This window comes from Pteronotus mesoamericanus, unplaced genomic scaffold, assembly GCF_021234165.1.
Source record: "Pteronotus mesoamericanus isolate MK-2021 breed Mesoamerican mustached bat unplaced genomic scaffold, CSHL_Meso_final contig_269, whole genome shotgun sequence".
NCBI lineage: Eukaryota > Metazoa > Chordata > Mammalia > Chiroptera > Mormoopidae > Pteronotus > Pteronotus mesoamericanus.
In genome coordinates, this window is record NW_026555114.1 from 4,831,672 (window position 1) to 4,844,312 (window position 12,641).

Consider the following 12,641-nt stretch of genomic DNA (forward strand, 5'->3'; position numbering starts at 1 on the left):
CTTATTTACAAATAGCGAAGAGGAAGTTCAGAGAGACTAAATGATTAGGTAAATCATAACTCCGGGCAGCGATTTCTTGTAAAATGAAGTTGTTGAAGTACGTATTTCTTTGCAACCATGAAATATCATTCTGGACCTGCTCAGAGCTGGCAAGCAATTCAGAAGCAGAATCAGTTTCATAACTCAGATATATTTCTCATATATATCTCTCATATAAATAAAGTCCTGCGCTCCCCAGGCAACCGGCAGTGACTGAGCCTGGAATCACTTCACATCCCCCGGCCTTGAGCTGGGGCTACAGAGGAGCGAGTACCTGCAGTGGCGGAACCGATTTTGAGAGCGGTGGGGAAGCGTTTCCAGAGAGGACCGGGGAAAGGAAGTGTGTTACACCATTGAGAGGACTCACTCCCGGCTCTCGCGGGGACGGCGCCAATTCCCTGGAATTTGGGCTGCTCCTGTTGGGCCTGAGCCTTTGAGTCACGGGTGACAGGTGGAGGCAACCTCAGGCTCCGGACCCGTTTGTTCCGGCGGGGAACTGGACGGGCCGACTTTGGACGCCGCCCTTTCTCAGTTCTTGCTGACCTTGGGCCAGGGTCGGAGCCGATGGCGGCTTGGGCTGTTGTCAGCCGGAGCAGGATCGCTGCACCACGCTTACGGGCGCTGGGCCCTAGAGTCTGGGTGGCTCTTCCGTTCGTCTCCCCGAGCTCCCAGCGTTGTCCCCCGGGCTGTAGCCCAGCTCTGGGCCGGACGCTGCACCTCACCACGGCGGCCCCTGCCGGGCACAACAAGTGGTCCAAAGTCCGACACATCAAGGGTCCCAAGGACACTGAGAGGAGTCGCATCTTCTCCAAGCTTTGTTTGAGCATCCGCCTAGCGGTTAGAGGTGAGAACCTGTCACTCACCGTTGGTCCCCGCTGCCCTCTTTGTTGGCAAGGCCTCATTTGCCTTGTTTGCCTCCGGGAGGTGGGCCAGTGCCCACCCCGATCCCCAGCCCTTCATTTCTTAAGGACAGAGCGAGTTAAAAACTTTTCAAAAATATGTCTCCTCCATATTCCATACAAACAATGGATAAAGTGTTCTAAACTAACCCAGAACAAAGTGATGACTTGCCACTCATTGGGGTAATGAGGGGGTGTAGGTCTGGAAAAAATGAAATGAGATGACTTTGCTCACTCTTTTCTTATCTCAGAAGGAGGACCCAACCCTGAGTTCAACAGCCAGCTGGCCCACATCTTAGAGGTGTGTCGGCAAAAGCACATGCCCAAGTCAACGATTGAGGCGTCGCTGAAAATGGAGGTGTGTCCTCAACTTGACCTTGTTATTGATCAGAACCCCTACAGAGTCCATGTCTGAAAGGCCACCAAACACTCCTTAAATTATCAGAGAGAAGGGTAGCACTATGATTGACATCTTCAATTCACAGCCTATTGGTGGCTCTTCTTGGCCATTGGTTATGGGATCACAATCAAGCATAGGATGAATAGACAATGTGCAGAACCACAGAGCCTAGGACTGCTCAGCTGAGTCAGGAGATGAGGCAGAAGGAATGTGGGGAAGGCCCAACTGTTAGATTGAGGAGTGTTCATTTTTCTGATATTTATACCCAAAAGAGAAAAACCAATAGGAAGAGAGAGGGGTCGTATGGTAGTGATAGAGCCCAGGTGAGGGGACACCTCTTCCTCTAGGATAATTGGAAAGGATCTCAGAGGTAATAATCATTTTTTAAAAAATTGTATTTTATTGATTATGCTATTACGGTTGTCCCAATTTTTCCCCATTGCCCCCCTCCACCCAGCACTCTGCACTCCCTCAGGCAATCCCTACACCATAGTCCATGAGTCATTTGTATAAGTTCTTTGACTACTCCATTTCCTATACTGTACTTTACATCTCCATGGCTATTCTGTAATTACCTATTTGTATTTCTTAATCCCCTTACCTCTTCATCCATTCTGCCCATTCTACCCACTCCCATCCAGCAACCTTCCAGTAACTACTTTTCGCTTGCTTTTAAGAGTCTTTATCTTTAATCGTTGGCCTTTTAGTAATAAAGTGTTTTGGATTGGGCCTCTTTGCATCTATCTTGTTTGGGACTGCGCTTCCTAGACTTACATGTCTATTTCCTTCACCAAGTTAGGGAAGTTTTCTCTCACTATTTTTTCAGGTAGATGTCCAGTTTCTTGCTCTTTCTCTTCTCCTTCTGGCACCCTTATGAGGTGAATGTTGGACTTCTTAAAGTTGTCTAAGGCTGTTTACACTATCCTCATTTTTTGGATTCTTTTTGTTCTTATTCTGAATGGTTGCTTTTGCTTCCTTATGTTCCAAATCATTGATCTGATTCTTGGCTTCATCCATTCTACCATTGTTTCCCTGTAAATTGTTCATTATTTCAATTAGTGTATCCTTCATTTCTGACTGGGTCTTTTTTATGCCGCTGAGGTCCTCACTAAGTTCCTTGAGCATCCTTGTAACTAGTGTTATGAACTCTGCATCCGATAGATTGCTTATCTCCATTTTGTTTAGCTCTTTTTCCGGGGTTTTGATCTGTTCTTTCATTTGGGCCATTTTTCTTTGTCTCCTGGTTTTGGCAGCCTCCCTGTGTTTATTTCTATGTATTAGGTAGAGCTGCTTTGACTCTGTGTCTTGGTAGCATAATCTAATGGAATAGGTGCCTGTGGAGTCCAGTGGCACAGCCTCACCTATCACCCAAGCTGGGTACTCGAGGTGTGCCCTTTGTGTGGTCTGAGTACACCCTCCTTTTCTAGTTCAGCCTTAGTTGTCATTGGCAGGTCAATGGGAGGGATTTACCCAGGCCAGTCAGCTGCAAGGACTGGGTGTGACCACTGACCACCAACCTATGTCCTCTGTGGAGGATCAGCTGTGCCGGGGCAGGGTGGTGGTGCTCCGACGTTGTCTGTAGCTGTCCACTGGGTGCATTGGCCCTGCGATTTCCCTGGCGGTGCAGGCCGAGGAGAACCTCCACCTGTGTTTTGCCTGGGGCACCCTGCCTGAGCTGTAAAGCAATCTGAGATGGCTGCTATTTGTGCTGGGCTTGGAGATTCCCACGCAAAGCCAAGCTGTGAATCTAGGCTGGCTGCTGCTAGTGCCAAGCCTGGGACCACTTAGCAAGAGGTACAGGGGCTGGGGGCTTACTGAAGCCAGCTCTTGCTTGTTTGATCGGATTTAGGAGGTTGTGAATCATGAGCCAATACCAGCCATTCATATCTTGGGTGGGGGGGTCCATAAGTTGGGTGGGGCAGAGTCTCAGCAGATCTCCAGGGCAGGGCAAACAGTGTTAACCAGGTTGATGGAGTCTCAGATATGGCACCCGTGTGCCAGCTCTGTTGCTCTGTTGGGGGAGGGTTCAGTAAAGGGACAATGGCTTCTACCCCCCTTTCTGTCTGGGAGAAAGCTGTCCCCCAGTTCCTGCCTTGATGCCTGACACTTCAGTTCCTCTCTGTATCTCACTGGTGCCTTTCAAGCTGCTACGTTGGTGCTGGAGCTGAGAAGGGGTGAGTCTGAGTAGGTTTGTGTGTGGGTTCTTTAAGAGGAACTACTTGAGACTCCAGACGTTTCTTCTGTTGACTTAATCCCTGCTGGTTTTTGCAGCCAAAAGTTATAAGGACTTATCTTCCTGGCCCTGGAACACTGGGCTAGGGGCCTGGTGTGGGGCTGGAACTCCTTGCTCCCAAGATATCCCTCCCGAATTTTTATCCACCACACATGAATGTGGGACCAGCCCGTTCAGCATCTCCACCCCTCCTACTAGTCTGGATGAATGTAGTTTCTTTAATTCCATAGTGGTCAGGCTTCCATTCAACTTGATTTCTGATTGTTCTGAGTGATGGTTGTTCTACATTTTAGTTGTAATTTTGATGCGGTTGTGCAAGGACATGAGCTGTGTTTACTTATGTTGCCATCTTGACTGGAAGTCTTGAAGTAATAATTGTCTTAATAACTAATAGTTGAGTGCTTACTCCAGGTTAAGTGCTTTGATAAGAAATCTGCATGCATTATCTCACTGAATCCTCTGAACACTCTTAAGTGGAAACATAGACACAGAAAGATTAAGCGATTTCACCAAATCGCACAAAAAATGACAGAATTGAAAACAGTCAGACTCCAGAGCCTATACACTCTCATACATACTGCCTTCATGTTGGCTGTGGTATAGATAAGGTGGTGGAATCAGAGGATTTTCTCTCACCTGGTAGTCCTTTATTTCTTTTGTAAAAGAGGAAGGGAGAAGTTATTAGTTGGGAGTTCCTGGGAAGGCAGCAGTTTGGATGCTAAGAGAAAGTGATAAAGATCAGAACTTCTGGCCAAGATGGAGGCATAGGTAGATACACTTTGCCTCCTCGCAGAACCAAAAGGAGGACAATAAAAAATTTAAAAACAAGAAAACAACCAAAATTGCCAGAAAATCTAACTGTAGGTAAGTCCAACAACCAAGGAGTTAAAGAAGAAACATTCATTCAGACTGGTAGGAGGGGCGGAGATGGGCAGTTGGGCGGAGAGGACATTCAGCAAGGTGGCGGCTGGAGGACTAGGTGGGTGAGATGGAGGCTGGTGGTCCCACGTTTGCATGTGGATATGCTAGGAGGAACAACAGGGGAGCAAGACATATGGTGCAACCCAAGGTTCCAGCACCAGAAAAGAAAGCCTCAATGCCTCTGGCTGTAAAAATCTGTGGGGGTTGTGGTGGTGGAAGAAACTACCAGCCTCACAGAAGGGTTCATTGGAGAGACCCACAGAGTCCTAGAATACACAAGCCCGCACACCCAAGAATCAGCGCTAGAAGGGCCCATTTGTTTGTGGGTAGCAGGGGAATTGATTGAAAGCCAGCCAAGAGAGCCAAGCAAGTGGCATTGCTCCCTCTCTGACCCCTCCCTCACATACAGCGCCACAATGCAGCCATGTGAGTTGCCCCACCCTGGCTAATACCTAAGGCTCCATGCTTACAATGTAACGCGTGTGCTGAGACAAAGAAATATGGCCCAAATGAAAGAACAGATCAAAACTCCAAAAAAAGAACTAAGCAACGAAGAGATAGCCAACCTATTAAATGCACAGCTCAAAACACTGGTGAGGAGGATGCTCACAGAAATGGTAGAATATGGTCGCAAAATAGAGGAAAAAGTGAAGGCTATGCAAAGTGAAATTAAGAAAAATATACAGGGGACCAGCAGTGAAGGGAAGGAAACCAGGACTCTAATCAATGATTTGGAGCAGAAGGAAGAAATAACCATTCAACCAGAACAGAATAAAGAAACAGAAATTCAAAGAAAATGAGAGTCTTAGGAACCTCCGAAACAACTTTAAATGTTCCAGCATCTGAATCATAGAGATGCCAGAAGGAGAAGAGGAAGAGCAAGAAATTAAAAAGTTACTTGAAAAAATAATGAAAGAAAACTTCCCCAATATGATGAAGGAAATAGACTTCCAGGAAGCTTAGAGAGTCCCAAAGAAGTTGGACTCAAGGAAGCACACACCAAAGTGCATCATAATTACATTACCTGAGATTAAAGATAAGGAGAGACTCTTGAAAGCAGCAAGAGAAAAGGAAACAGCTACCTCCAAGGAGTTCCCATAAGACTATCAGCTGATTTCTCAAAAGAAACCTTGGAAGCAAGAAGGGGCTGGCAAGTAGTCAAAGTCATAAAAGGCAGGGACCTACATCCAAGATTACTGCATCCAGCTAACCTGTCATTTAGAATGGAAGGGAAGATAAAGTGCTTCTGAGATAAGGTCAAATTAAAGGAGTTCATCATCACCAAGCTCTTATTATATGAAATGTTAAAGGGACTTATCTAAGAAAAAGATCAAAACTGAACAGTAAGATGACAACAAACTTAAAACTATCAACAACTGAACGTAAAAAAACAACAACAGACTAAACACACAACTTGAACAGGAACAGAATCACAGGAATGGAGATCACATGGAGGGTTATCAGTGGGGAGGGGGAGGAGACAGAATGGGGGAAAGATACAGGGAATAAGAAGCATAAATGGTAGGTAGAACATATAAGTTCTTAGGCTCTCCATTTCCTACACTATTCTTAACCTCTTGAGGTTTAATTTCTTGCTCTTCCTTTTCTCCTCTTGAGGTTAAGAATAGTGTAGGAAATGGAGAGCCTAAGAACTTATATGTATGGCTCATGGACATGAACTAAGGTGGGGGGAAATGCTGGTGGGATAGAAGTGCAGAATGGAGGGGAATAAAGGGGAGAAAAAATGGGAAAACTAATAGCAAAATCAACAAAATATACTAAAAATTATGTTTTGGGAGAGTTTCAACAAGTCTTAATAAATGAAATGGGTTTAAGTTAAATTCCAAAAAGAAGAAAGTGGTAAAGATCAGATTCATGGGCAAGGTAGCATGGGAGGTCCAGATGAGTTGGTCATTATAGTTTTCGATTGATTGTTTGAATTTTTGAGGTGATGCTATTTTCAGTGGCTCTTATGAAAAGGCATAGGTATCCAATTTTGTGCAGCAGTACTCAGCAACCCAGGGGTAGGAGCACAGGTGGATTTCATAAGGGTTAGTGTGTAGGAGGATGAGTCCTGGTGGGAGTGATTGGGGGGGTGAGGTGGGTGTGGAATTTGGCTGGGGAGGGGAGAAACAAAGCTGGGAAATGGTTAATTGATTGTTCCAGGACCAGAGAAACAGACTCCCTTCCAAGGTAAGGGGCAGTGCTTCCAATTACCTTAAAAGTTGGTCCCACAGGCCTCCTGTTTGAGGAGACTTGAGACTTGATACAAAAATAAAGACTTGAGAGCTTGGGCTCCAGCCCAAAGAGTCCATCCCATGGAGTCAACTTTATGGTGGTGGGCCTGTGGCTCTGGGCTGGCATGCAGAGGGGAAATTGGGAGACAAGAAAACGTGCTTATCTTGTTCTTACAGAAAACCAAGGGCATTTATTTGTTGTATGAGGGTCGAGGCCCTGGTGGCTCATCTCTGCTCATTGAGGCATTATCTAACAGTGGCTCGAAGTGCCATTCGGACATCAAACACATCCTGAACAAAAATGGGTAGGTATGTGGGGAGAGTGGAAAGGGATGGAACATGTAGTTTCTGATTCTGAAAGTACTGTCCTTTCTGGTGGTGGTTCAAATTTTACACATACTTCAACCTTAGCAGAATCTAAATGGGGAAATTTACTCTCCTTTAATGTGTTCTGCACTAGGCAGGATCCAAAAGACTTTTTCATAAGTGTAGAAGGGGGCTCTTCGGTCCCATTATCCCATCTGTATCCTTATAATGTCTAGGTCTTCAAATGTACCCCTGGGACTGGAATCTCAGTGGCATAGCGACTGATGCGCAAAGTCAAATCAGGGCAGAAAATAGAGGATATATTTGGATTATTCCCTTGCCCAGTGGTAGCTGCATCTTCAGAAAGAGGGCTGCTCTGTGTATATATTTCAGAGGCTGGGTGGGAGACAGTGCTGTGCAGTGTGGTGTGGAGGCTGAGTGTCTGAAGACATTTGTTCTGGCTTATTTCCTTTCCCATCAGAGGAATGATGGCTGAAGGAGCTCGCCACTCCTTTGACAGAAAAGGGGTGATCGTGGTTGGAGTAGAGGACAGAGAGAAGAAAGAAGTGAACCTAGAGCGTGCCCTGGAGCTGGCGATTGAAGCAGGAGCTGAGGATGTCAAGGAAACTGAAGACGAAGAGGAAAGAAGCATTTTTAAAGTGAGTATGAGGTCATAGTGTTTGGTGGACTCCTGAGAGGGCACTAATAGATGCATAAAGGCATACCTCTCTCAGTTTCTCTCCTATACCTGAGGTACAAGCAAGATAAAAGATTTCATATGCTGCACAAACATTTATTAAGTGAATACTGGGTAGGACGTTACTCTACTAAGGACTATGGGAATGATTCAAAACAATTGAAAATGATATCTCTGCCAGCGAAGAGCTTAAACCCAGTGATACGCAAAGTAGTTCCATTCAGGTTTTGTAATGTTTTGACCAGCTTTGTCCTATTATCTTCTGGCTCCTCATCTCCTAACTTTGCTTTGTCCCTAGTTTATTTGTGATGCCTCTTCACTGCATCAAGTAAGGAAGAAGCTGGACTCCCTGGGCTTGTGTCCTGTGTCCTGTACATTAGAGTTCATCCCTAACACAATGGTGCGGCTGGCTGACCCTGACCTGGAGCAGGCGGCGCATCTCATCCAGGCTCTTGGTAACCATGAGGACGTGATCCAGGTCTATGATAACATTGAATAAGCAGACTGTACGTGCCCTCCAGCTCCTTCCTAGGCAACTGGCAGCTTGTTCCAGAGCACAGGCTTCGGCAGTGTCTTCCAAACCTGAAACAGGTCTTCTAAGCCTAGCAGGTTTAGATGCGGAAGTCCTGAAGCTTTGTAGACACAGGGATCCCTGTACTTCTCTTGGGCCTCTTTGTCAGCTCTGTGGGTGTGTCACAGCCCTCCTGGATGAGTCCCCTCACTCCCTCCTGAATGCAGAGTGGGGCTAGTCAGCTGGTTAAACTGTGGTCTCAGGAGGTTGGTCCTTCCAGGGATGGTAGGTGCTGTGAGGGCCCATGTACTAAACTCTTAAGTAATAACAGTGATTGATCTCAGTTGCTGCATTGTTGTTCTTTGGCGCTTGAGTTTTCCTGGGTTTGGGTCCAGCTGTTGGGACCTTCTTGACTTCCTTTCAAGAATATAGGCCTAGTTCCACTAGTCCAATCCCAGGACTGTTGTTTATGTTTTTTGATTGACTATAGAAATGTAGCTCTTTCCAGGTTACTCTGTGCTTTAATGCTGGTCTAATGGCCTAAACCTGCCATTCATCCATCCAACAGGTATTTATCAAACACCAGAAACTCTACTCCAGCCAAGAACGTACCAGGAACTACTTACCAAGAGCACTAGCTGTTCAAGTGGTGCGCTGTGTTAGATCCTACCCTAAGACATAGGACCTCAGGGGGAAGACACAGGACTGCTCTCCTCTGGAGTTGTCTCAGGGCAGTGCAAGCTGCTGTGCATGCATCCTTTATGTGGCTTCTGTGCCCTTCTTTTGCAAGGGATCTTATGGCTCTGGCCCAGAGGAAATCAAGTGCCAATGACAGACTCCCAGGCCTTGCTTTGCCCAGGCTCCTGTGTTTTCTGAGATTTGTCAGAGCGAACCAGTCAGCAGATTAGACTACTCTCAGAAAAGGTCATATCAAACTGGTGTTGAAAGCTGCTTGGTTTCCAGAATGCCCAGCCCTAGCTCCTCTTTGTCCCTGATGTCAGATGATGGGGTACTGGGAAGTGGAGAGGAAATGAGAAGAGAAGAGTGAAGGCTGGTCAGGTTGAAAGTAGAGCCCTTGGTGCCTTTTGCTTCTAAGAGTCACTTCTGGGTTTGGAGAGACCAGGAGTGCCAACCACCTGTGCTGGAGTCCATCAAGCATATCAAGCCTGGAGTGGCTTTTTGATCCCTGCTGTTCAGCTACTTATAAGTGGAGGGAGGTGAGGGAGAGAAGCATTGATGTGAGAGAGGTCGATTGGCTGCCTCTTGCACATATGCTACTGGGGACCTGTCCCACAACCCAGGCGTGTGCCCTGACTGGGAATTGAACTGGCAACCTTTTCAGTTCGCAGGCTGGCACTCCATCCACTGAGCCACACCAGCCAAGGCTAATAGATAGAATTTGTTAATGTGGATTCTTGTGTAACCTATTTTCTTACATCAGGGCATACTAGATGGCTCTGCACTGACCTCTGGTGGTGCCTTAGAGTCTTGCCTGCAGCTAATATGGGAAAGGCAGAAATGAAACCTAACTTGGACTTGTTCTGCCTCTAGATCTGTTAAAGAGATCCTTAGGTACATAGGTTAGTTAAATAACTATTTAACTGAATACTCACCTAAGAAAGGTATGAGTTATTCTGCCACTAGATGTTCTTTTTCAAAGAATATTTTATGTCAAAAAATATTTACAATATAATGTTAAATGGAAAACAGAGGTGCAAATTATATGTATTGTGTGGTCCAAATTTTAAAATACGCATCATACCATTGAAAAAGGTCTTTTTAAAAGAGACTAAAAGGAATTGTACGAAAATGTCAAAACTGGTTATCTCTAGACGGTGATGTTATAACAGTTTTATTTTCTATAATCATGTATTTTATCAGGGGAAGCATTTTTGGGGGGATTTTATTATTGATTGATTGATTGATTGATTTTCAGAGAGGAAGAAGGGAGGGAGAAAAAGAGGGAGAGAGACATCGGTGTGAGAGAGAAACATCAATTAGCTGCCTCTCATATTGGATCCAACCCACAACCCAAGCATGTGCCCTAACTGGCAATTGAACTGGCAACCTTTTGCTTTGCAGAAGAATGCCCAACCAACTGAACCACACCAGTCAGGATCAGGGGAAACATTTAAAAACAAAAACAAAAAACTAGTCACTTTATTGTCCAACTAGGAAGACAGCATGTCTTGAAATCAAAAAAGATAAGTGTATAGCTGGTGTGTGACTGGGCTGTCTAATGGGACCAGCACTTTCTGATGCCCTAGCACGAGGGACAGCTCATGATTCTTGGATTCAGATATGGCTCAGATGCTTAACCAGGGACATCTATTCAGTGTAAAACCAGGGGAACAGAGTTGAGAAGGCATGGCCCAGCTGGAAGGCTTCTTAGGGGGAAATGAAGAGTGAGCAGAGAAACGGCATAGAAAGAGATAAAATACATGGGTAAAAGTATACACTTGTGGAAGTTTACTTTCTATTTGCTAATATCCCCATTTGAGATTCACTTAGTTATTCAACAAACATTTTTTTAAATGCTATGAAAGATGCTAGGCATGCTCACTTGAATAAGTTTCTGCCTTGATGTTTACTTAAAGGCAACTACATATAATAGAGTAGGACAAGTGCTTTGAAGAAGGAAATACTAGGTGCTATGGTAGTCCAAGAGAAGCTGCTGAATAGGTCTTTGGAAACAGGCTATGAAGTAGGTACCTCATTTCTACTGGCACAAATGTGTCTTTTTAAAAATATTTATCTCAGGCCAATAAAATCAAGGGTTAGATTTGAGCTTCATATTGGCAGATTATGACCTCCAGCAAAAATATATGATACTCATTCTCAACACAGTGATATCCCCAAAGGGGTGATAGTTTGTGTTTTATTCTGGGTGAAAAGAGATTCTTAATAGGTAAAAATAAACTTAGATAATACGATGGTGTGTTATTTCAAAGCTCAACCCTCCTTGACAAAACCTTATTCCTTAATCTTTAATCTCTCTAATCAGAAAGAATTTAAATTTAATTAAGTTGATGTGATTAAAAAAAAAAAAAGTTGAGAAATACTGGCCTAGTGCAAAAACATAGCTTTGGATATCAGATATACCTGGTATGAATCCTGACTCTACCACTTGTACACGGTACTTAAGTTCTCTGAGCTTCATTTTCATCATTTAAATGCCAATAGTATTACTGACCTCATAATTATTAGGAAGACTGAATGAGAGGATATATCTGGCATATAGCAAATGACTGATATTAATTTTCTTTTCCCTATACTCTCTTTCCTTCACAGAAAAAAAGAGATTATTATAATTAAGGAACTACAATAAATTGGGCAGGGATCTAATCAGGAGGGAAAATGACAGTCTTAAAAGTTTGAGAAAACAGGACAAGAGGACTGATAAATATTGAGGTGGGGGTGTAAATATAGGAGTCTGAGGTAATTCTTGAGACCTGACACCTACAGCAAAGCCACCACTCAAGGTTTTTAGTTGACAGTTGAAAATCGCACCTGAGGAAGATTATCCTGACATCTCATTTCATGGCACTTGGGACAAAAAGAGAGCCCTTATTGTGGTGGACTTGGAATCTGAAGATCTGGGCATACAAAATGTTTGAACAATGGGGTTTGGGTAAATTAACTACGGTCACTCTCTATTTTGAAATACCATGCAGCCAGTACAATTGTTTTGGAACAATATTCATTGGCACGGGAAAACATTTATAATAAAATGTAAGCACACCATAAAACAATACAAGGCCATTTTTGTGCAACTTTGTATATCTAGGTAAAGATAATATTATTTCAGAGTTGGGATTCCCCCCTGCCCCCAGTTTTAATACAAAAAGCCTGTATTGCTTTTATAACCAGGAAAAAAAGTTTTGGGTTTTTTCGCCCCCCAAGAAACTTTCTGGCTTTGCCACTTACTGTTTTCGGCCCTGGCCATCAACGGAACTCCCAGATCTCCGAGGACCCACATTTCAGGACTACCCTAGTCTCGGAGGGTGTGGACCAGGAGATTTGAGATCCAGGACAAGGCAGGCAGTGGTGAGGCCGCTCCTGCCTCGGGGCAAGCGTAGCGTCAGGACCGAAAGACTGGCCAGGGGATCCCGCGGAAGAAGTGGCCCCACGCCGGGAATCGCTTAGAGCCAGAACCCTCCCCGCTTATTACGAACCCGGTCTGGGCACAGGGAAGTAGAGACAGGACACTGGCCTCAGAGACCTCCAAGACCTCTGAGGGCGGAAGGCCTTGGAGGCCATCCAGCCGCCTTTCCAAACTCCAGCCCCGAAGTAGCCAGCGGGGAACCGCGCCAGCCCGCGCGTCCGCGGAACCTTAGGCGACTGACGTGAGAGTCTGGGCGGAGCCTCACACGCGAGCTGTGATTGGAGCAACCAACA

The 12,641-nt window shown here is 45.1% G+C and overlaps 1 protein-coding gene across 2 annotated transcripts; it reads left to right on the top strand.

Moving 5' to 3' along the window:
* Window positions 1-316: 316 nt before the first annotated feature.
* On the top strand, window positions 317-11,980 carry LOC129071588 (translational activator of cytochrome c oxidase 1). Of its 2 annotated transcripts, XM_054574909.1 has the most exons (6): window positions 317-883; window positions 1,190-1,296; window positions 6,907-7,034; window positions 7,517-7,694; window positions 8,031-8,187; window positions 8,812-11,980. In XM_054574909.1, exons 1-6 carry the CDS (start codon window positions 604-606, stop codon window positions 8,904-8,906), a joined length of 945 nt encoding a protein of 314 aa, XP_054430884.1. In that variant the 5' UTR covers window positions 317-603; the 3' UTR covers window positions 8,907-11,980. The 2 variants fall into 2 exon arrangements, with proteins under 2 accessions (XP_054430884.1, XP_054430885.1); XM_054574910.1 differs by having other exon boundaries at window positions 320-883; window positions 8,031-11,980.
* Window positions 11,981-12,641: the final 661 nt, after the last annotated feature.

Bases quoted from the DNA above. Each gene is read 5' to 3' on its own strand.
- LOC129071588 (XM_054574909.1), top strand. From the start codon at position 604: ATGGCGGCTTGGGCTGTTGTCAGCCGGAGCAGGATCGCTGCACCACGC. The intron at 884-1,189 runs GTGAGAACCTGT...TTCTTATCTCAG, and splicing joins CATCCGCCTAGCGGTTAGAG to AAGGAGGACCCAACCCTGAG. The intron at 7,695-8,030 runs GTGAGTATGAGG...CTTTGTCCCTAG, and splicing joins AGGAAAGAAGCATTTTTAAA to TTTATTTGTGATGCCTCTTC.